Consider the following 25,030-nt stretch of genomic DNA (forward strand, 5'->3'; position numbering starts at 1 on the left):
CATTCTGTAGGTTGCTTTTTTCATTCTGCTGGTTATTTTCTTTGCTGTGCAGAAGGTGTTTAATTTGATGTGCTCCCATTTGTTGATTTTTGGTATTATTTCCTGTACAACTGGGGTTCTGCTCAGAAAGTCCTTGTCTACACTTATGACTTTAAGGGTTTTTCCTATTTTATCTTCCAGGAGGTTATGTTTTTCTGTTTTAACTTTATCGTTTTGTCTATTTTGGTTTAGGTTAGGTGTGTGGTGAGAGACAGGGGTCTAGATTCAGTCTTCCACATGTGGACAGCCAGTTTCCCAGCACCATTTATTAAAGAGGCTCTTTCCTCCAGTGTATGTTTTTGTCAAAGATCACATAGCTCAATGTACATAAAGTTGTTTCTGCATCCTCTCTTCTGTTCCACTGATCCACATGGCTGTTTCCGCCACTACCATGCTGTTTTTATCACAGTAGCTTTGTAATATAACTTCAAGTCCAGGACTGTGATGCCTCTTGCTTTAGACTTGCTACCCAGGATTGTGTTTGCTATCCTGGGTCTCTTCAGCTTCCATATGAATTTTAGGTTTCCTCCTGTTCTGTGAAGAATGCTGTTGGTATTTTGATTGGGAATGTGTTAAATCTGTTTATCCATGTTGGAAATATGGCCATTTTGACTATATTGGTTCTGCCTACCCAGAAACAAGGGATATCATTCCATTTTCTGATGTCCTCTTTAATTTCCCTTTTCTGAGAACTGAGTTTTTGTTGTAGAGGTCTTTCACTTTCTTAGTTAGGATAAATTCTGAGTATGTAATTTCTCTCGGTGCTATTGTGAATGGTTTTTATTCTGATTTCTTAATAGGTTCAATATTGGTGTAAAGGAACATTGATTTTTGTGTGCTGATTTTGCATCCTGACACATTACTGAATTTGGTTATCAATTCTAGCAGTTGTTTAGTGGATTTTTTTTTTTTTTTTTTGGTACCGAGGATTGAACTTGAGTCCTTAACACTCGTGCAGCAGGTGACAAAACCACTGAGCTAAATCCCCAGCTCTTGTTTAGTGGATTTTTTGGGTCTTCTATGTAGAGGAATATGTTATATGCAAATAATAATTTGACTTCTTTTCCTATACACATTCCTTTTATTTTTGTTGCCTAATTGCCCTACTTAATGTCTCGAGGACTTTGTTGAACAGGAGTGGTGATGGTGGGTATCTTTGTCTTATTCTTGACTTTAGAGGGAAAGTTTTTCTCCATTTAATGTGGGGTTGGCAGTAGGTTTGTCGCAAATGGCTTTTGTCAGATTGAGGTAAGGTCCTTCTGTACCTATTTTCTTCATGGTGTTTTATCATGAAAGGAAGGATATTGGGTTTTGTCAAAGGCTTTTCCTGCATTATTATGTGACTTTTCTCCTTGCTTCTGTTTATGTAGTATATTACATTTATTGATTTGTGTATGTTGAACCATCCTTGCCTCCCTAGGATGAAGCCTACTTGGTCATGATGTATGATCTTTTTGATAATTTGTTGTATTCTGTTTTGGTAATATCTTGTTGTGGAGGATTTTTGCACCTATGTTCTTTAAAGAAATTGATCTATTTGATCCCCTGTACCAAAAAAAAAGAAAGAAAGAAAGAAATTGATCTAGACTCTATCTTGTTGTGGTGGATTGACTAATGATCAACTTGTGTCACCCAGCTGAACTGAGTCAGCGTGGTCTGGGAGTGGAAGATCCACCTGAGCATTGTCACTAACAGTATAAAAAGAGAACTGGAGGGGAAGATTGGTTGTTGTTGACTTTCTAGGAGAAGCTTATTGAGGCTGGTTTTAATGATGTGAACTTGGCTGTTCTCATCAAGAGAAGGAGCTCGGGGCCTTGCTGTCACTGAGAATAGCTGCAGTTCTTGTCAGGGGAGCTCTGGTCTTCACCGTAAGCATCACTTCCTGGCTTCAGTGCAGATCCCTCAGCCTGGGGGCACAAATCCTTCACCCCACTGGCACAGGTTTTCCTGCTTCCACCGCTGGCCTTTGGGGCTCTCAGGTGCAGATCCTCAATATGGTCAAGCATGAGACATTGATGTGAGCTCTAGGCCACTGGCTGGATTCAGGGAGGACACTGACTTGAACTGTAAGCCTTTAGCTGGACTTGTGTGGGACACTGTGGAATCAAGGCCCTTGGCTGGATTCTTTGGGCCTCTGGAGTGTGGCTAATCTCTTGCACTCATGGGTATTTGACTTTTGGGGTAAATATCATAAAACAGTCCCATAAATTATATGTCCTGTATTAAATCTAATTCCTTTGCAAGAATCTGACTACATTTTTTGAGGATTTTTGCATTTATACTCATTAAAGAGATTGGTGTATTTCCCCTTTTTTGGTTTTATCCTTGTTTGATTTTGGAATCAAGGTAATTCTAGCTACTAGAAATGACTCAGTGCTCCTTCCCTCTTGATTTCATTAAAGAGCTTGAGGAGTATTGGTGTTAGGTCTTCCTTGAAGTTGGACCTGGGCTTTTCTTAGTTGATAGGCTTTAAAAAAAATTACTGCTTTGATTTCATTGTCTGTTACTGAGTTACTCAGTTTTTAAATCTTCGTAGTTCAGTTTTGGTAATTCATATATGTAGGAATCTATTTCTTCTAAATTTTCTAATTTATTGGCTTACAGATTTGTGAAGTAATTGTTAATAATCTTGATTTTGGCGGTTTCCATTGTTATCCCGCTTTTTTTTTTCAGAGAGGGTCTCATTTTGCAGTTCAGGCTGATCTTGAACTCACTGTGTAGCCCAGGCTGGCCTTGAATTCTCAGTGATCTTCCTGGCCTCAGCCTCCACAGTGCTGGGGTTACAGGTGTGCATCACCATAACTGGGTTTTTTCATTTCTAATTGTTTTGATTGGGTCTTTTCTTTCCTTTTTAGTTAGATTGGCTAGAGGTTTGTCTCTTTATTCTTTCAAAGAACCAATTCTTTGATTCACTGATTTTTTTGGTCTCAATTTCATTGATTTCTGCTGTGATCTTTATCATTTATTTGGGCTGGCTCTGTTTTTGTGATCTGGGCATTCATGGGTATAAACTTCCCTCTCAAGACTGCTTTCATTGTGTCCTGTAAGTTTTGATACATTGTACTGAGATTATTGTTTAGTTCTAGAAACTGTCTTATTTGTCCCTTGATTTCTTCTATAACTCATTGATTATTTAAAAGTGGATTAGTTTCCATACATTTGCATAAATTGTTTTCTTTTGCCATTGATTTTTAGCTCCATTGTACTATGATCTGATAATATGCATGATAAAATTTCAGCTCTTTTGCATTTACTTAACCTTCCTTTATTGGCTAGTATGTGGTCTACTTTGGAAAAATTTCCATGGGCTGCTGAGAATGTATATTCTGTTATTGTTGGGTAGGAACACTGTAGCTATCTATTAAGTCCATTTGTTTAAAGGTTTTGTTCAACAGTCTATTTGTTGACTTTTTTGTCTAGTTGATCTATTTGTGGGGTATTGAATGGGGTATCTAGTGGGGTATTGAGGTCCCCAGCTATAACTACATTTATTTGATCTTTTATACCTAGTAATATTTGTTTTATGAAGTTGGGTGTGCCACTGTTTGGTGCATGTATATTAATAATTGTTATCTCTTCCCATTGGATCGTTCTCTTAACCCATATGTGGTGACCTTCTGTACCTCTTTATAGGATGCTACTCCTGCTGTTCTTCAGGATCCCATTGCATGAAGTATTGATTTCCATCCTTTGATTTTTATTCTGAGCTTATTTTTAGGTGAAATGTGTGTCTTGTATATAGCATTCCACTGAATTTTGTTTCTTGGTCCATTCTGCCAGTTTGTGTCTTGTCCCTGGGGAATGGAGACCACTCACACTGAGAATTACTACTGATAGGTAATGACTTACTCCTGTCACTGTTGCTGACTCCCCTTTTTCCCTCTCGACCTAACTCCTCACCCTACCTGGTGTATTCATTCTATTTGTTCTTCTGTCATTGTTTTGTTTTGTTTTCATTTGTCTTGTCATTGTCATAGTTTCATTTTCTCTTCTGAGGATTCTCAAAAATCCTTGGGAAATTTTTGGAGTGCTGGTTTGGTGGTCATGAATTTCTTTAGGTGCTCTTTATCAAGGAAATACCTTATTTCTCTATCACTTTTGATCCTTTTGCACCATCTAATTAATTTTTTCATTGTTTCATCTATTGTTTTATAGTCCCAGTTAGGAAAAAGGCACATGAGAGCCTGCGGGCTTATGATGGCACAGAGCCCGATTTCAGACTTATTTTCTGCTGTCTGGTTGTCTCAGCAGGATTCACTGGCCACAGGTTGTTTAACTCCGACTCATATTTTGTATCCTTTTGTTTCTGCTCACAGTAGAAAGACGAGGCCATAAGATCTGCATTACCGTTCTTCTCTGAGTAAAAAGATTCTCACATTTCTGATTCTGACTTGGGATTTTGTTGTTTGAAAACACACTGGACACCCACAGAAGGGTGGGCTGAGGCCCCCAGCCCTGATCCCGTGTTAAGACATGGCAGAGAGGGTGGCCTGCGACCATGAACTGTGTTTGTGGTTCTAGGCAGACACCCACATGGGGTGTGCTGGGCTGGGCAGACCCGGCTTGAGCACCCGGAGTCCGAGGGCTGGGCACGTTGCTCCTCGTTAGTTCTCCAGGCAGCGGTTCTGTGCCCAGGTCTGCTGCATATGCTTCAAGACACCAGGCTTCACTGCTCTGCTGGTTCTGGGAGGTCTTTGCCTACTGGAAACAGATTTTCTAGATGGGGTGGGTGTGGGGGTGCTGAGTTTCTCAGACTTCCTTTTGATTTTCACTACTGTCTCCAGTGTATTGTTCTTGTATTTCTGCGAGTGGTTTGTGAGTTACTTTGGGTTGTGTAGTTGTCTGGGAAAATATGGTCCTGATATTTTTGTTGTATTGATTACTGTAATCTCATCTGTTGTGACTGTCTTTCTTGTGATTCTGTTCGCTGCTGTTATTTTCCCTAGAGGTACTGCAGGTGTATTACAGGAAAGGCGCTTGATTGTGGCTTCTGGTTGCTGTTGCTCTCTGTCCCACAGTGTAGCCAAAAGGGGGTTCCAGGTTTCTCTGTTAGGTGAAGGTCTCACCAAACATGGGAGTCACAGAGTATTCCGAAGGTCTCACCACTGTGCTGCCTTTCAGCTGACTGGGGCAAATTTAAGGGGGATGGTTTAAGGAAAACGAGGCTGATGGTTTGTTACACACCCTGGCCCCAGAACAAATTGGGAAACCAAGAATACTGGCCAAAGACCGGGTCTTTGAATTCTAATACCATTCTTCAGCTAGATCTCTTCTGTAAAAGGGAAGCGGGGAGGCATCCTTTACACCTACGTTATGAATTTATACCAGGACCCTAGATGTGGGAATTCTTGTTATGCCCGTGCGGCTGCTGTTTCCAAGGCCCACAGCGCCTGACAGAGCCATCCTCATGGACCCTGCTTCCATGAGCACATCATCAGCAGGTGTCCGCACCCCCAAAGCCAGTATGGTGCCCAACAGGGCCTGTCGCTGGGCTACCCTGCCTGTCTCTTGAACCAGCTGATAGAATTTTTTCCACCATATTATGTTTTTTCCTCTTTCCCTTATTGCTGTGGCTTGTGTCTAGATGTCCCACAAAACCTCATGCAGTCTTTTTCGAAGGTAGCTGAATCTGGACTGTGTGATGCTGGGATTAAGGGCATGATTACTAAACAGGAGTGAGTACTTGGTTTGGCACCGGCCTAATCCCCGTAGTCTGAATAAAAGGGGCAGAAAGACGCTGTTAAGGTCTCTTGTTGCTTTTGCTGCTTCCATCATCATGAACCGTTGTCCCTCTGCCACTCTGCCTTGGAACCAGCCGATTGTGGACTGAAACCTCTATGAACTGTAAGCCAAATAAACCTTTCCCCCTTTAACTTTGGGTGTCAGGTATTTTGTCTCAGCAACGAGAGAAACGTAACTAACACACTTATGTTTTCTCCCTCACCCAAGGCAGAGGCCCCTTCGCCTTCATCCCCACCAGCTTCTGCCCCAGCAATCCCATCCCCAACGGCCCTGAGAGAGATCGGGAAACAAAGTGGCACCCGCTTCACGCAGGGGAATCTGTTCCCGTGACGGGAGGCATCGGGTGGGGATGGAAGTGTTATCAGAGTGCATGTTCCCCTCTCGGTAACAGACATGGCTCAGTGTAAAGAAAAGTTTGCGAGTCTAGGGACAAGGTCATTGACTGCAACTTTTGTTCTCATTTGGAGGGACACATTTAGTATTAATTCATTGCTGCACTCCTGATGAGAAAGACATATTCTTTAAAAGGCTGCTGAAGGAGTGGGGAGGATGGCCGCTCATACTCCAGACCACGATGTTCAGAGACCTGGGGAAAATGCAGTCTCCTATACAGACCCCAAATGGCACCCTCAAAATCCCATCCATAAGGGGAGAATGGAGCTTTCTGTGACTAGTATTTCAGAAGGAATGAGAAGGTGTCAGGTTAAGCCTGTCAGTTATGACAGGAACAAAGAACACAAAAAAGAGAATTCTGCTGTATTTTCAAAGCACTGGTCAGAAGTGTTCTGAAGTATACTAACAGTGGCCTGTGGCTGGCAGAGAGGAGGGCCCTAACGGGCATGCATCTCCTAATGCAGTCTGCTTCACATATTAGGGGAAAGTTATAAACACTCGAGGCAGGACCCCAAACTCCACTGTTGTCTTTGGCAGAGGAGGTCTTTGAGCTCTATAATAACTGGGACCAGGCCGAAGAGGCAAAGAAAAGAGATCAGAGAAAAAGATTTCAGCTTTCAGGTGATGTGGTTCAACTACCACCTCAGGGTGACTCAAAAGGCCCTTCAAACTTACTTGGCCAGGATTAGGTAGAAATCAGTGTGCATATCATTGAAAGGAGGGTCACTGGAGAAATGAAAGTCATAACTGAAACCAACTTACAGGGACGGTTCCAAACCTGTGATGGATGGACTCTCCTAGGAGGAGAGGTGACACCTGGGGTGAGGAAGCCGATGCTCCTCCAGACCCCACAACGATCAGAAGCTGTAAACATTGTACCAGTGGAGCCTGGGGAACTCTTGACATGGCAGGCAGGAAAACAGAATTCTTCCCAGACACAGGAGTTGCCTACTGTCCTGACCCAAGCTATTGCTTGGCCCGGTCTGATGCTAACTGTAGGGTAGTGGGTACTGATGGACAGCCTAAGGTAAGAAATTTCACTTCCCCCTGAGTTATGAGATTGGATCTACTACCATTATCCACTCCTTCCCATATGTCCCTGAACATCCTATGTCTTTGTCAGGAAGATGTCCTTAGGAAATTAGGTGCTTCCATCTTTCTCAAGGGAGATCAGATACAGGTTTCTGTGGGGTCCAAGCAGGTGAACCATCTGTTAGCTCTCCTTAATAATCTTGCAGAATTCAGCAAATTCCTGAGGAAATAAGGGCCCAGGTACAGATATTAGTTTGGGATATTAACACACCAGCATACGCTGTGAATGTAGAGCCCATTAAAATCACAGCTCAAAAAAAACACAACAAAGCAGATCTTCTTAGGGTCTCACTAGCTAGTGAATTCACAAGTGGAGGTAAGATGGGATTCCAAAAATAAAGACTTCTTTCAAAAACAAAACAAAACAACACAACTCAAACCTGAAGTAGACTTCCCTGGAGGAGATAGTCCCCCCTCAAACCTAAGACTGAGAGGCATCCAACCTACACTGAAGACATTTCTGAGACATGGGCTCATTAGACCTTGCCAGTCCCATGTAACACTCATATTGTTAGGACAGGTCTGTTCAAGACCTCTGTACAATTAATGAGGCACTAATTGCTATATACCCTGTAGTACCTAACCCCTGTACTCTGCTTACCAGGTCCCCAGGGAAGCTAAGAATTTTGCAGTCCTGAATCTGAAGGAAGCCTTTCCTGTATCCCCTTCCATTTGGAGTCATGGTATCTATTCAGCTCTGGGTGGCAAGTGGAGGTTCTCTGGTCCCTAGCTTCTTAAAGGGCAATTCAGACTCAGACACTGACTTATGGTGACACCAAAAATGGACGGGACAGTTTCTCGTGCTGGCTAGGCTGGCAGGGCTGCTGAGGCCAGCACACAGGCCCTGGGGTTGGGCTGTCTTCACTGTATTATTTCTGGTGTGTGGCTTTACCTTTATTTTGAACTCACAATGTAGCTGAGAGGCTGAGAATTGGAGCCAGGCCCCATTTCTGCTCCAGCAGTCACAGAAAATGTGGACTTGCCCTAACAAGCAATTCCAGAACAACCCTTTTTGGGTTCACCATTCATAGCTTTCTTTCCTCCTGGGTTAAGTGGAGAACCTGACGATTCCAGAGGCTGGGCCAGCGAACGCCCCAACTCCAGCCAGCCCAAGCAGCCGCTGTCCAAGACAGCCAAACGACTAAATTTTGCTTAATAATGGATGATGGAGACGCGTCCGGTGAAGAAGTGAAAGAGACGAACAGCTTGAGGCCTTTCCCTGGCTGCTCAGGGCTAAGTGAAACCATAAAGGCAGCCGGGCTGGTGCCTCGGGGATAATTATCTCCGAAGAAGGGGACTCACCGTCTTTATCTGTTTACCAAAGAGAGTATACAATATATATATATCCCAAGGCTTTTCTCAAAATTGCCACTTAGCTTTTATTGTATTCATTAAAAAATTTTTTTTCATTAAAATTTTTTATTTCATGAAAAATGACTTCTTGCTTACAAATTTCCCAGAAAGCATGGCCTCTCTGTTCAAACACGTCAAGGACATGGAATTCCTGCTGTCACGTGACCGCACAAGATTTACAAGGCAGAAGCGAATTCTAGGGAACCAGCTTCCCAATGGCTTGGCTCAATCTCACCGAGGCAGCGGAGGCCTCGGTCTGAGCCAGCCCGCAGGAGCAGCGCCTACGGAAGACAGGCTGGGCGCCCGGCAGGCAGTGTGGCTCTCTTGGCGAGTCACTGTGGGCTGCACACGGGGCCACAGTGCTAGGCTGGGGGACATGGGCGGGGAGCACCATCCCTCGGGTGGCCGGGGCGCCCATGTTCATCAAGCCAGGGGTGCTGCACCCTCTCCACCCGCCCTGGGCAGAGGCTCCTGCCATTCTGCACAGCCAGGAGAGAGGGCGCACCGCACGCTGGCTCGGGAGACTACAGACATGCAGCTCGGCCACGGGGCTGACTCCCTCCGACCTGGGAAAGCACAGAATGCTTTTTGTCCAAGCCCCTAAAATATTTGAAGTTACTGTGAAAAACGTCATAGGAGCCACACAAGAGAGGACAAAGGCTCCACATGTCCAGTGGGTGCACCTGACTCGCCTCCCCAGGGAGCATCTGTGCCCTCACAAGTGACCAGCAGGCCCTTCGTGTGTGACTGGCCATGGAGCCTTGCCTGAATGCCAGGCTTCGTGCACTGGCATCCAGAGGGTGGCTCCCTTCTGTCCCCAGGATGTTCCTGTAAAGCAAGGCTGGAACTGCAGACAGATCTGGTTCGCTGGGAACTCAGGAGCCAGCAGGGATGTCTTCTGTGCTCTCAAAACCAGCACTAGGAACCCACTGCCCCCTCAGGAAAGGTCTGGGTGGCGGAGCCTGCAGGACGCAGAAGCCTCGAGGGAAAGGAGGAGGTCAGACTCACTTCTGATACAGAACAAGCGTGAAAAAGTGTGCGCTGCCAGCCTCGGCTCCCTGGCGTGGGAGAGCCGCCTGCCACCCCCCCCCCCCGGCCCCCTTCCCTGTGCCCAGGCTACGTGCGGCACAGCCTCAGCGGGAAGTTCTCGGTGATGAGGTGATCCGCATGGAGCAGCACGACGACGTTGGCCTCGAATTCTGTGGACAAGGAGACAGGGCTCATGCACACTCACGGAGCGGCGGGACCCGAAGCCACACTCACTGGGTGCACCCAGGCTCAGGGCGAGGCTTCACACGGTGTCGCCTCCCAGTTCCGGCTGAGCAGCCTGCTGGCTGTCCAGGCTGTCCAGCCGTCGCCTGCTGCCTGTGCTCGGAGGCGAGGCACGGGGCGCGCCAGGGAGCCTAACTCACGGGTGGCGTCATCCGGAGCCCACAGCTGACCAGGCCGGGAGGGGCAGTCACAGGGGCAGCCCTTGGAGGGGTGAGCTGTCCCCAGCCCACCCTCTCTCTCTGGCTCTCTCTGCGTCCTGGCTGCCGTGAGCAAGCAGCTTTCCTCCCTTGCCTTTCTGCCTTGGAACCAGCTGACCATGGACTGAAACCTCTGGAGCCAAATACACACAGTGGACCCTCAAGTTACAACCAGCCTGACACATGAACAACTTTGGTTACAACCAGCATTTTAGTTTTAACTTACGAATAAAGTCTTGAGCTACAAACCAAATGCTGGTGGCTTGTGCTTCCAGACGGTCTCAGATACAGATTTAAAGAGCTCTAGAAAGAACATGACAGCATCCTCTCCTGTGAGGGGTTCACTGAAATCCTGGGCCGGGCTCTCTCTAAGGACACTGAGCTCCGCCTGTGTGCAGGAGAGAGACTGTGAAGGCTGTGGAGGAGCCTGAGCCCTCACTGCCCAACCTGAGTTACAGGCAGCCCTTGGGAACGAACTGAGTTCGTAAGTCAAGGGTCCACTGAGTTTCCTCCTCTAAGCTGCTTCTCTGGTGTTTGGTCACAGCAATGAAAAGCTGACTGAACCACGACGCTGACGTGGGGGCGCCTGCGCCAAAAGCAGGAGAGAAGACGACTCATGGGTCACCATGGGCCCTGCGCTCAGTCTCTACCGATCCAGCTCCCGGCAGAGACCACCGACGCCGGGGGCCGGGGGCTGTCAGCGCCTTCCGGGCGTTCGGCACTCGCTCAGGTCTTGCAAGCTGCACTGGGACCAGGCCGCATCCACGCCACCCTCTGCCTGCCCGACCCTCGCTCGGCGACACGGTGACCTGGTGACCTGACCGTGTGAAAGCACAAGCTCCACAGAGGCAGAAGCTCACACGCAGCGCCGTCCCCGAGAGCCGGCTGGGACGGCAGACAGGCGCCGGCTAGGGCCCCGTGCCACTCACCCACTTTGAAGTTGGTGGTCTCCAGCGTGGGGCAGGTGAACAGCCTGGGGAAGACCATGTGTATGGGGACTGAGAGGCCCCGGCACACGTCGCCGTCGGCGATCTGAATGTTCTGAATCTCTGTGGCGTCTCGGGCGTAGCCTTCCGCGCACCCTGGGGAGGGGAGGAGCCGTCATAGTCATAGGGTCGGGACCAGCACAGGGAGCAATGCACCTTCCGGCTCTGGGGGACCCACTGCCTCCTCCAGTGCACCCCACAGGGCCCCAGACAGTGGCCAACATTCCCCGCTCACTGGACCCCAGCAAACTGCACTGAGGTTTAGTCCTCTGTTGGAAACTCAGTCCCCAAATGAACACATCAGTGGGATCTGGAGGCGGAGGCTTTAGGGGGCAACTGGTGGATGTGGCTGAATGAGATCTCAAAGGGAGTGGCCATGCTATAAAACTGAGTTCTCTCCAGGCCTGGTGGTGCCCGCCTGTAATCCCAGCACTCAGGAGGCCGAGGCAGGAGGACCACCTCAAGTTCAAGGCCAGCCTGGGCTACACAGTGAGTTCAAGACCAGCCTGAACTCCATAGTGAGACCCTGTCTCAGAAAAGCCAATCAATCAATCAATCAATCAATCAATCGATCGAGCTCTCGGTGGCACGCCTGCACTGTCTCCCTGGGTGATGTGCCCTGCCACAAGATGACACAGCAGGAAGGCCCTTGCCAGATCCACTCTTGGACTTGCAACCTTCAGAACCGTGAGCCAAATAAGCCTCTATTCTTCAGAAATTTCCCAGTCTCAGGTAACTTGTTACAGCAACAGAAAACAAACCCAAGACACAGACTTTTATTGCAGCAGAGACGTGGCCTCACTTGCATCCATTCACATCTTTTTTTTTCCCCCCAGTACTGGGACATGAACCCATGGCCTCTGCACTGAGCAATATCCTCAGCCTTTTTAAATTTCTTTCTTTTGGAGACAGGTCCTTGCTAAATTTCTCAGGCTGGACTCAAACTTGCAGTCCTCCTCCCCCAGCCTCCCCGAGTGCTGGGATTACAGGTGTGCACCATCACACTCAGCTCACCCACAATGGTTTTAACCGCTGACCACACCCAGGTGACAGGCAGAGGGCAGGGCCTCACCACACGTCTCCACGCGGACCAGCTGCAGTTCGATGCTCCGGATGGCGGCATCCGAGTGCTCCACCACCAGCTCGCCCGTCAGCGGCTGTGTGATCACGCAGTTGGTGGAGCTGAGGTGGCCTCTAATGAGGAATTTGGGCAGCAACGCTCTCTAAAGCAAGGGAAAACACGTATGTCAGGAGCAGAAGGACAGGGGTGAAATTACTCGGTAATACTTTGGGGCAGACACTAAAAACTGAGAACAGATGGGTAACTGTGACACAATGTGCTGGGACCCTGTTCTACAGAACGGGAACAGTGGGACGACAGTGACTGCACCCTCTTGCAGCTTGGACACTAGGAGGCTGAACTGCTAAACTAAACATAGGAGATGTGACAGAAAAGCATGGCGAATGTTTTAAGTTTTAAAAATTTATTACAGTAAAATACACGTTCCCCTGAATCTCCTCAAAATATACCCTCCTCGCTTCACACACACTGCTCCCACCGTCCTGGCCGCTTCCTGCAGCAGCTCTGGAGCCCTCTTTCCCGGGTGTCTTTACTTGCGCTGTCCTGGCTGCCTCCATGTCCTGAATGGACTCAAGATGTTACCTTTCGTGGTCACTCTGACTCTGGGGAGAGCCGGAAGTCACACGGTGCCAGACCCGGTGACTAAGATGGCTGAGGACACAGCGTCACGTTTTTACGAGCTGCCTCTCTGTTGGATGGCACTTGCAGCAGCTTTGCCACACTCAGGGAAGAGGACTCCCGAGCTGCTTCAGAACGTGGCAAGAATGATGCGGTGAGGCTGAAACTAGGGGAGTATTTTGAAGGGGATGCATGGCAATGTGGCTTTTACTGTAACACGTTTTTAAAAATTTAACCATTCACCATATATTTTGATCACAGCTGGTCGTACGGCTCCTAATGTCACAGCCTGTACAGCAGGACCAGAAAGTCATCCACATGCCCAGACCTGGCTCTAGATGGCTCCTCACACCAGGCAGTCAGCTAAAAAGTCTCAGAAAGCTGGCACGGGCATTTAAGGATAACCAGTCACAGGGGAAAAAGGGAAAAAAAGGAGGTTTTAGAAAAGACAATCAAAAATATTTCCAATTGTGCAATTTTGAAAAGCCAAGATAATTTATTTCAAGGCAACATCAAGGAGCAGTTTTCCCAAGGCCTGAGGAAAAGGCTTTGAGCCTTTTCCCTGGAGACCAGGAAGCTGGCCGCGGTGGTGGCCGCAGTCTTGTGGGAAAGCCCAAGGGTCGCTGTTCCTCAATCACAGGGCAGAGCCCGCTCCGTCCAGCAGAAACGATACAGCCACAGATGTGACTTAAAGCCACTTATGTAACTTACAATGTGCAACAGCCACATATGTAATTTAAAATTTTCTAGGAGCCATATTTCTTGTGGTTACCTCCTTGACATTCTGTAGGGTCTCCGGTGTGATGGTGAAGTCCACCGGACTCGGGGTCAGCTTCCCTTTCTGCGGCTAGAACGGGAGGTAAGGCAGTCAGCAGGCCGAGTGCCACCAGAGGGGTGGTGGGGCAGCTCCTCCTGCAGTGCAAGGAGCTGGGGTGCTGGGTGTCAGGGGCAGGAGGTCTGGGTCCCAACCCAACACAGCTCGGCCAGAAGACAATGCTGTGCTGTCACCTCTCTCCACCCCCGGGCCTCAGTTTCCCTATCTGCAAGGGTCATAATGGGCTTGGAATTTACAAATTAGAGGCATCTGCTGTAAGCCTCTGTCCTAGAGTAAGAGCTAACACTGCAGCACGCCCTGTGGGCTGCAATACACAAGCAGGTGTCCCCCTTCACACTCAAGGACGGGGCACACAGGCTGGGTGACTTGCCTAGGATGCTGCACCATGTCCCCACCCTCCTGCTGCTGTCCCGACCGGGCACCCACTCCCCTAGCAGCAGCCGAGAGGGATGCAGCCACCTTACTTGCTGGACAATGGGGCCATCTCAGACCCCAAGGAGAAGTGGGAGCTGGGAGAAGCTTACAGCGGAGTGGACAATGAACTCGCAGGTCTTCGTCAAGTCCTTGGCCAACAGCGACCGCCTCATGTCACAGCGCAGCGTGTACTGGAGGGAAAGTGAAGAAAGTGGCATATTAGTGGGCTCCGTATGCATCTGGAAATGACATTCCAAGGGGCAAGTTGGTGTCCATGGTTTAGGGCAACTGTGTTCAAGGAATATGTGATGTGAAATTAACACATATAACAGGAGAGTTAATACTGCGAACAGAGGCGCTTCTGCGAAAACATAGAGCACCCGCCAGAAACAACACCCTGGGCTTATTCCCCAGGGCCTGTCCTCGAAGGCATGCTGAGGTTGGGTCACAGAGGACACTGACACCCGGTCTGGCCTACAGCATGGGAAAGATCAGGCTGGGAGAAGAAGGAGTGCAGGCAGGAGCAGCTGGTTCAGTCACAAATCTGCTTCCTTTGTGATCCCAGCCAAGTGACACAACTTCTCTGAGTTTCCACTTTCCTGCCTGTAAGCAGAGCCATCAATACGAAGCTGCAGTGAGAATCCAATGTACTATGTGTGGGAGGCACTGAGCATGGGGTTGTCAGAGACCCCCAGAGCCAGTGCCTACCCTCACTCCCCTGCTGAGCATGAGGCCCCAGGGCCAGGTTCACAGTCATACCCTATCCTCAGGAGCATCAAATTTACCAAAGCAAAGTCACAGAGCCAGGTGTAGTGGCACAGGCCTGTAATCACAGCACCATGGGAGGCTGGGGCAGGAAGATCCCAAGTTCAAGTTGCCCAGGCAATTTAGCAAGACCTTGTTTCAAAATACAAAAAAGGGGGACTTCCGGGAAGACGGTGGAGTGGTGAACAGCAGAGAAACAGCCTCTCTGAGATTTGATGTCCACATGATGGAATATAGCAAAGTGAGGACGAAAAGGAGGGAAGTGGGTCCCCAGGACCTAAGAAGGATCTGAAACGATAAATTGAAGTCCATGGGGAGAGCAAGGAGAGCGATTTCAACAAAGAAGGAGGCAGCAAGCAGTGCTTTCTGCCTGAGCCCTGACTTACTGCATGGGAAGGGCAACTCAAATCTGTAGATGCTCAGTGATTACAGAGGCCTCCACAGAGAAACGTTTCAGTGGAACAGAGCAGTGGACGCAGTGGACTGCAGCGGCTGTTGAGCTATTTGGGTTCAGATGTCCCCCAAGCAGAGGGCAAATGGCTGGTTACCATCTCAGAAAGGGGTCAATAGAGCTGAGAACTCAGAGCAGCTGCTGGCTGCCTCCATCAGGGTGAGGCAGAACCAACTTTAAGTCAGCAGGAGGCACATGGGGTGTTGCAGACTGAACAAAATTATTTCCAGTCTCACAGCCAGAAACCAGCCTGAACTTCAGAACCAAAGGTGCATGAGTGCTGGGATTATCCAGTACCTCATCAAAACTCTACAGCTGGCTTGTTGGGATTAATCAACATGGATCTGGGTTCCATGTGCCCACTTTGTCTACCAGTGACAGCAGAGACAAATCCTGAAGTTGACTTTTTTTTCCTTTTCTTTTTTTGATTATTCTTGTTTTATATAAGTGTGAATAGTTTTTATTTTTTTCTTGTTGTTCTGTTCTTTTTATTTCTTCCTTCTCTCTTTCCCTCCTGTCTTCACTAGTTTCCGAAAGTCTGCATAATTTTCCTGTTTTTCAGCCTTGCTTCTAATCTCTTCCTCTTCTTCTAGTTCTCTATTTTTTCCCTCTAACTTCTTTTAAATTTTCTCCCCTGTGGGTAAAATTAGCATACTGAGGGAATATTTACTGTATACAATTTTCTGGTTTTATATTTTTTGTTTTGTTTTGTATTGGGGATCGAACTTAGGACCTTGCACTTGCGAGGCAGGCGCGGTGCCACTGAGCTAAATCCCCAGCCCTTAGATTTTTTTATATAATCAAATATCTAGTTCATATGGTTAAAGGTGGCAAATTAATAGTTACCACAGTTCATCATTTTCTAGGCTGTATTTGATGCTACTATTGTTGCTGATTGTACTACTTTAGTTAAAGTGACATAGTTGTTTTAATTGGTTGTGCTTTTAGGTACGCCAGGACTGAGATTGTTTAAGGGTCATAAACAATACTATAGGTGCTATAGGCAAGTGCCAAAGAACCAGGGGTGGGCCAGTAGGCAGCAACTTCTCATCCTCAATAAAATGGATAGGATCTTTCAACCAAAAAATCTTTTCAAAACCCAAAAGCCAGCTATACCAGGAAGACATTGATGAAAAGTAATCATTTCCTAAGGGTTATAAAAACTAGCAATAAAGCTAGTTGCCATAGCAGTTTATAAGCATCAACCTAGGAATTACATTTTTTTTTTTTTGGTACTGGGGATCGAACTTGGGTCCCCGTGCTTGTGCAGCAGGCAGCGAAACCACTGAGCTAAATCCCCAGCCCTAGGGGATAGAAAGATAGGGCCGGGGAATTGGCTCAGTGGTTTTACTGCCTGCTGTGCAAGTGCAAGGACCCGAGATCGATCCCCGGTACCAAAAAAAAAAAAAAAAATTAGAACACACTTAAGAAAGATGCAATCCCATCCAGCTCACCAGAGGCAAACCCAGGAAGCAATGAGGTAGAACAATCGAAAGCCACCCACTTGGACTCTCTGAAGTGATAACAGTGGAAGTAGCAAATGAGACTCTAGAAAAAAACAAAGCAGAAATAGTTTCTTGGGTAACTACAAAGATGGTGACCATAATGAAAGACATGCTTAGTGACTGTAGAGCAAATACAGATAAAAAAATACAGGAGCTTAGGAAAATGATGGAAACCATGAACACTAAACATAGAAAAGAAATAAAATTCATAAAACAGATTCAAACACATATCCAGGAGATTAAAAATTCCACTGAAAGTATACACAGCAGAATGAGAATATGAGGACAGAATATCAGATACAGATGACAGGATTGTGGTTAGTGACCATGAAAAGAAAGATTTCTTAAAAATATCAAGGGACCATGAAAAATCAATCCAACACCTGCTAGATGATGTGAAGAAGAATACCATAAGATTGATCAGAGTCAATGAAAAAGCAGGAGATAGGGCAAGTGACATAAAAAACCTGTTCACAGAAGTCATGGCAGAAAACTTCCCAAACAGGGAAAAAGAATTTGACATACAGATAAGTGAGACATATGGAACTCCAATTAGCTATGATTAAAAAAAAAAAAAAGTACACCAAGGAATATAATGGTCAAGATTCAAGAAATCCAACAAAAGAACAGAATATTAAAAGCTGTTAAAAGAAACAAATCACCTATAAAGGAAAGCCCATCAGAATCACACCAGACATCTCAACACAAACCCTCAAGTCAAGGAGAGCTTGGAGTGAAATATTTCAAGCTGTAATAGAAAACAACCTCCAACGCAAATTGATGTACCCCACAAAACTATATTTCGAAACTGATGAATAAGATAATTCCATAACAAATAACACCTGAAGAAATTCATGACCACCAAATCAGCAACTCAAAGTGTTCTGAAGGACATTCTATAAAGAGATAATGAAGACTACAACTCCATGAACCCCAACAGAATGAATCTACCAGGCAAAAAATTAAAGAGGGGGAAGAAAGGAAAGCAACAACAGGAAAATAACATGACAAGGATAAGTCAATACGTATCAGTTATAACCATCAGTGTAAATGGTCTCAATTCACCAATCAAAAGAAACAGACTGGCAGAATGGATCAAGAAGCAAGAGCCAATAATATGTTGCATATAAGAAACATATTTAACTCAAAAATAAACTTAGAGACTGACAGAGAATGGGAAACGATACTCCATGTGACAGGAACCAGAAAAAAAAGCAGGAGTAGCTATTCTCTTTGTAGACAAAGTGGATTTCAAGCCAAGACTGATTAAGAGAGACAAAGAAGGTCACTACAGCCTTGCAAAGGGAACAATCCAAGAGGAAGAGATAACAATCCTAAATATATATGCACCAAATAGCAGTGCATCCAACTATATAAAACCAATATTAACTGACACAAAAAATCAAATAAGCACTAATACAATTGTAATAGGGGACCTCAATTCCTCACTGTCACAGATCAACTAGACAAAAAAATCAACAAAGAAATATCAGAACTGAACCAAACTTTTGAACAAATGAATTTAGTTAGATGTCAACAGTGTTCCACCCCACAACATCAGAATACACATTCCTGCCAGGCAGCTCAATGGTGCCACTGCCTGCCTCACAAGCGCAAGGTCCCGAGTTCGATTCCTAGCCCCCCCCCAAATATACTGAGATTCCATCTCGTTCCAGAAAGAATGGCTACTGTCAAGAAATCAGTGAATAACAAATGCTGCTGGGGTTGTAAGGGAAAAAAGAAACCCTTCTCCATTCTTGGTGGGAGTGTAGACTGGTGCAACCACTGGAAATCAGTGTGGAGATGCCTCAGAAAACTAAAACTAGAGGTTCCACTTAATCCAGCTAAACCTCTTCTTGGTATCTTCCCAAAATAAATCATACCACTGTGATATATGCACACCCATGTGTATACCAGCACAGTTTGTAATAGCTAAATCTTGGAAACAGCCCAAATGCCCATCAACTGACAAATGGATAAAGATGTGGGTTTTTTTTACATATAGAATACTACTCTACTATAAAGAATGAGCTTCAAACATTTATAGCTAAATGGATGTACCTTGACACCATACTCTTAAGTGAAATAAATCTGACACACGTTTAAATACTGCATTGTTTCTCTGGTGTGAGAAACTAGAGTGTAAATAAGGACCAAAACATAAAAGATACTGGGAAATGGGAAGAAATGTTCAAATGAGAAGGGGGAACAAGCGAAGAGGAAAGGATAAGGCTGGACCAGGGATGTAGCTCAGTGGCACTGTGTCTGCCTTGCCAATGCAAGGTTCTGAGTTCAATCCCCAGTACAAAAACATGATGAGGGAAGGAAGGGACAAGAAAAAAAAACAATAGGTGGAAAAAATGGAAGCAAAGCTTTTGTAATTAAGGGAAGAGGGGTTGAAGGGATGGCGGGGGGGAAATCGGAAAAAAAGAATTAAGATATATCATGTACAGGGATAAATTCCCTACACTGAATGCTATTATTTTGTATATCTAACATGTACCAATAAAAGTTTTGCTTCAGAAAAAAAAATACAAAAAAGGGCCAGGGATCTGGATTCAATCCCCAGTAATGCAAAAATGAAAAGAAAAAAAAAGAAAAAGAAAAAACAAAAGGACCTAGACCTCCAAAAGTTCCTAAAACTAGCTCTTAATATTATAACCTTAAGGAGGAATAAAGAAGGAAAGTATTTTTCAAATTTTTCATTTAAAAAACTTCAAGGTATGGTGGTGCACACCTATAATCCCAGCACTTGGGAGGCTGAGACATGAGGATCACCATGAGTTCAAGGCCAGCCTGGGCTATACAGTGAGTTCAAGGCCAGCTTAAATTACATAGACTCTGAAAAAAGCAAACAAACAGAAAAAAAAAACCAAACACCAACCCAAACCCCAAACCTTTAATATGTAGTAAAGTAAAGAGAACAGTGTAACCCAGCCCCCACCTCAAAGAGCCAGCTCCCACAGCGGCCAGCCCAGGGCATCTCATTATCCACTTGTCCTCTAGCCCTTCCCTCACTGCCAAGCCCAGATGGCCCCTGTGCATAGCACAGAGAGCAGATGGGCAGGACGCGGCATCACACTGGCTCTGAACCGCCTGGTCGCCTCCTCTGCAGCCCGGGTTATTTTACCAGGCTGGGCCCTGCTGGTGCCAGAAGCAGAAGGGCCCTGTCTTGCTGGGCACTGGGCTTAACAAAGCCAGCTTCCAACTGTGGATGCGGCCTCACCCGACTGTGAGCCCAGGGGCTGTTTAAACACAAATGCCTACAGGATGAACATGGCAGTCTGCAGGCCAATCTGAAGAAATAGTCATCAGGGCCTGGGCTGCAGGTGAGCTGGAGAGGCGTGCAGAGTGCGCATGAGGGCTGGCACCATCCCAGCACTGCTCCCCACACACGGCACAGCACACATGCTTCGGGGGCTGCTGCTCCTTCCAGCACCCAGGAACAGCTGCAGAACTGCACCCAAGATCATTTTCATCCCTAGGAATAGATGCACATGTGTGAATCTTAAGAGCAGCTGATTCTTCTCAACAACCTGTCCACATGAAATAAGTTCCTACACATTTAAGGTACTACTGGGAGATGAAACACTTTCCATAAGAATTATCACTTGTCTACAAGGGCCAAAACATCCATGTCTATGTAGGTATATACTGTATTCTCCAGTGAGCTTTGAAACTGGTCTCCCCAACTGGACAAACTCAGTGAGGGCTGGTATTATATATGGATATGGACGGACATGTATACAGTGTGATCCAAAAATACAGTGTGTGGCCGGGGATTTAGCTCAGTGGTTCCGCCACCTGCTACGCAAGCGCAAGGACCCGAGTTCTATCCCCAGTGCCAAAAAAACAAAACAAAAACCCCCCAAAATACAGTGTGTGTTTAAATAAATTATTACAGTTAAAGACATTGCCATTAATTGCCCTCAAAACACTCCCCCTCATATCAAAAACACTTATCCCACTGTTCTTGCCACTTTCTGAAGCAGTTGTGGAAGTCCTTCCCTGCATCTTTAGTTGTACTGTTGTGACTGTCTTGATATCCTGAATCCATTTAAAAAGGTTCCCTGTCATGGTCATTTTGACTTTGGGGAACAGCCGGAAGCCCCATGGTGCCAGATCCAGTGACTAAGGTGGATGAGGACATAGAGTCATACCTTATGAGCCTGCCTTCCCATTGGATGGCATCTAGCAGCTGCAGCCACCGTATTTTTGATCACACCTTGTAAAGACACTCAGGAAAGAGGACTCAGAGCTGCTTCAGAAAGTGGTAAGGACGATGGGACGTGTATTCAAAGTGAGCAGAAGTATTTTGAAGAGGATTCATGGCAATGTGTTTACTATAATAAATCCTTTTTAAATATAAACATTCACTGTAGTTTTCAATCACCCCCGTACTTGCATTGTCTTCCTGCTGCACCTGCCATTGCTGTCTAGCAGGAGTCATGGTTTGTTCTGGCTTGCTGGTCTCTCTGCTTCTTTCTCCAGGGGGAAATTGCCCTCCCTCATTTTTAGTCTCGAGTGTGGGTAGGCTGACCTCCCCTAAGTGCCTGCTGCGGCAAAGGAAAGTCAGACCCGAGGAGGAAGCTGGCACACTGGAAAGCGGCCCTGAGACAGGAAGTGGGCCCTGGTCACCACCCGGGCTATGCTGTTTTCTGCAACAGCTGCTTCATGATCCAATATTTTTTTCTGCCTAATTCAAACTGAGTCGGACTTCTGTAATTTGTGAACGGAAGGGTGTGAATTAGTGCTATCAGCTCTGCTGCTACTTGTTAAGTCTGAGAACAACAATTAGTAATTTAGGGCAGCTCATGACCGGGAGGGAAGAGAGAAAGACACGGCAAAGAGGCAAACACTGACAGTACGTTTCACGAATGGTGTTGCGGTCTGCACACATCTGAATTAATTCTAACAGTATCAATCAAGGATTGCTAGGCTACTACGGCCATCATTAGCTCATGGACCCATCACTGGGCAGACAATCACTGAGCAGAATCTATGGGCCAGAAACGGCCAGGCCCTGCCCATAGGTCCCTCATGAATCCAGAGGGGCAAGGTGGGACTGGCACTGACACCTGCCTAGACTTGCATGGAGCCCTGACCAGGACTATAACTCAAGCCCCAGGGTGTCTCACTTCATCGTGATCTTACCAGGAACTACGGAGGGGTCCACCAGTGAGGAGCTACCAGAGGTCAGAAGGCATCGAGATGTCTGACTTCCGCAAGGCACCCAAAGGGAGTGCAGGACTAGATCTGACCTGGCTGTCAATAAACGGGACATCCGCAGGAACAGAGAGCTGCCTGCCCACAGAGCTAAGTCAGACTCCCACAGAGGGCATTTTTAACTGTGAAGAAGGATGACTGGAATCTCTCAATTAATTCTTAACATGCAGCTTCAGCAGACATGGTAGTGCTGCTATATTCTGTATGGCAGTGCAAATGTTTGCTAGCATGGCCACACACTAGAACAAACATAATAAAACTCACCCAGGATTTAAATACTATTTAAAAGAAAAAGCAGCTGCACAAAAAACTAGAAAAGACTGACAGTTTCTTATACACAGTACCTAATAAATAAAGATGAAAAATGAGCTCAACATGACTGAAAAGAGTAAAAGCAAAATTCATGAGACCTTCAGCTAAGAGATTACAAGCAAACAGAGTGAAGTAAACCAAGCTCCTGTGAGTTAGGAATTTAATACCAGTCACATTTCAAATTCTTTTTTTTTCTTCTTTTTTTTGGTACCGGGGATCGAACTCGGGTCCTTGCGCTTGCGAGGCAGGCGGCGGAACCACTGAGCTAAATCCCCGGCCCACATTTCAAATTCTTTATTCTGGCTTGCGATTTTTTACATGATGTTACCGCAACACAATTCAAATTACAAATGGGCAAACTGCTTTGTATCTATATAACTGGAGAAATAAGACGTTAGGGGTTAACAACAAAGCTTTTATCCAAAGCAAGGTACCAATGATAATCTTCAGAGTAAGACAGCAAGCAATGGGTGCCAAGAAGGGACGACAGCCCGTGGGCATCCTACATCAGGGTCAGCCGTGTGACCACCAGAGGACGCTAGAAGGAGACCTGTCAAGTACGTAACTGAATTAACACGTGGATGGACAGAATAGATCAGAAAGCCACAATCCTAGTTTCTCCTAGGAAACACATTTGCTCAGAAGAAGCAATGACAAATTTGAGTGTGAACTGGGAACTGATGTTATTTGAGGATTTACATTTATTTTGACAGGTATGAAAATGTTCACTGATCTTATTCTTCCCTACAGGGGATGGACACTGACATGCTTTCACATGAAGTGCGTCAAGACTCCAACTCTGAAGTGACTCAGGAGGAAGTAAGTACAGACAGATGGAAAGCTGGAGGCGGGCTGGGGCGGGGCCAGTGGCGAGGACCTGCCTGGCACTCACAGGCCCTGGGTTCCATCTCCAGCACCAGGAAGTCAACATCAAAATCAAAAAGGGCAAAATACTAATAAATGTTGGACAGTGATAAGGGTCAGGGAGATATGCTCCGATAAATCTGAGGTTAAGCTAAGAAATCTCCTTTGCAGAAATCCGTGAGGTATTTTGGGGGTGGGTACAGATAAGAGACTAACAAGTATGACCAGTAAAACCCTGATTGTATTCCTTTCAGTTTCGTATGAACCTATCTTTATATTATTAAATAACTAGTATGGAATAACTACTTTGGGCATGAAGTAAGTGATGCTGATTCTAGAGTGATGATAAGAGTAACTTTCAAAATGAAGCACTGGAGATGGTTTCAGGCTTGCTCTTTGTTTCCATTCACTTTCTTTGTGGTGGAACAGTCCCGTCAGCGAGCTGGTCAGAGGCAGTCTGGACGGGTGACTGGAATGGTCTGTCTGCACAAGTGGCTTCCTTTAGAGCTAGACACCGTCCTCATCACTCCTGGAGCTGTTCTCGGGGGCTGTCCAAAGCCCCTTGGGTGTGCGTGTCTGTCTGTCCAGCCGGAAACAGGTGCACTAACAAAGAGCCCTGGACTCGTGGTTTTCTTCGCAGAAATAGAGCACATCATCTGACACTTGAGTGATGTCTTAGACAACTCACGAAACTCACATGCAGACAAATCTTTCCTTAAACTTCCCTGTGATTTGAGCATTTTCATTTAAAAGGTGTGGTATTCTAAGGAGGAGAATGGTAGCTACCAAATCTCAGTTATCAATTACAACTTACAAATTCCTCACTTTATGAGCCCTCTCGCACATACAGAAGACGGCGGACTGTGTCTCATCTGGCAAAGGAGCCACTGTGTGGTGGACAGCACAAAAGTACCTTTCTTTCTGAGGAATAAAGGGAAGGCTTTCTCTAGCTCCGAGTCATGACTCCGCTTTGCTCCAAAGACAACAATGGCAGCTGTGAAGCCATCCCGATCCAGCAGAGGTGGACGGGAAGTCATAAATCCACTTCCCCTAATTTAGAAGGCTTGCTCAATGAAGAACGCAAGCCTATGCGAAGGCAGTAGTCGCCTCTGGGTATTAAACAAAGAGATATTTATAAGAGTAAAATAGACAAGTTACGTGCTGGTGCCAGAAAGAAGTCAGGGCATATCTATTACCCAATCATCAAAGTGCCCTGAAGTGTCCATGTGTCCCGAGAAAAGTTCAAAGGCTCTTACAGAAGTTACAGCATGGTTCTTGTCAAAACTAACGGTCACACACAAAATGTAGTTAGCAGAGCAAAGTGAGAAATCAAGACAGAACACAGTACACGTGAGGGCTCAGCAATAAACTGAATATTCAATGCTTGGGACCATGGGATAATTTTCAGTGAAGGGAAGAGCAAGGTGGTTTTTGGCAGGAAAATGACAAAGGCCTCGAATGACGCAGACTAGGAAGCTCACCTGAATGTTGACAAACACGCCATGATACGTCTCATAGAGGACTTTGTTGCCCTTCACGTGCAGAGGAAATTCGAAAGGAATTTCTGTTTTGCCACTGGGAAACTTTCCTGGCTTCACCATTTCTATGGTGCTGTTGATAATCTGGATCGGCTGTAAACAAAAATCAACTCAGACCATCACACGTACCTTAGATAACCCCTCAAGTGACAGTGTCTGCTACCCTCATCCTGAAGACACAGCGACCTGGGCTCCCGGTTGCCACTAGCTCTTCCTGGTGTCTCCGGCAGCCAAGTCCTGGGTCTGGGGATGAGTGCTGAGAATTGTTACCTTTGTTCTTTGGTGGTACTGGGGATTGAACCCAGGGCCTCTGCACTGAGCTATGCCCCCAACCCTTTATTTTTCAT

General features: G+C 46.3%; 1 protein-coding gene across 6 annotated transcripts in view; it reads right to left on the bottom strand.

Moving 5' to 3' along the window:
* Positions 1 to 25,030, bottom strand: part of Vps26c (VPS26 endosomal protein sorting factor C) — a 47,532-nt gene that overhangs the window by 8,110 nt on the left and 14,392 nt on the right. For 3 of the 6 annotated variants that reach the window (XM_087212220.1, XM_087212204.1, XM_087212212.1), the window contains exons 3-7: positions 24,627 to 24,776; positions 14,133 to 14,213; positions 13,546 to 13,620; positions 12,147 to 12,297; positions 11,018 to 11,170 (exon numbers count right to left, since the gene is read on the bottom strand). In XM_087212220.1, the coding sequence (XP_087068346.1) occupies positions 11,018 to 11,170; positions 12,147 to 12,297; positions 13,546 to 13,620; positions 14,133 to 14,213; positions 24,627 to 24,776 (610 nt within the window). Of the gene's footprint in view, positions 1 to 8,620; positions 9,819 to 11,017; positions 11,171 to 12,146; positions 12,298 to 13,545; positions 13,621 to 14,132; positions 14,214 to 24,626; positions 24,777 to 25,030 lie in introns of those variants that run through there. The other 3 variants (XM_004842385.3, XM_021256263.2, XM_087212229.1) reach the window with 2 other exon arrangements.

Source organism: Heterocephalus glaber, unplaced genomic scaffold (assembly GCF_053883595.1).
Source record: "Heterocephalus glaber isolate CG9 unplaced genomic scaffold, H.glaber_assembly_v1.0 deba00000122, whole genome shotgun sequence".
In the NCBI taxonomy this organism is placed as follows: domain Eukaryota; kingdom Metazoa; phylum Chordata; class Mammalia; order Rodentia; family Bathyergidae; genus Heterocephalus; species Heterocephalus glaber.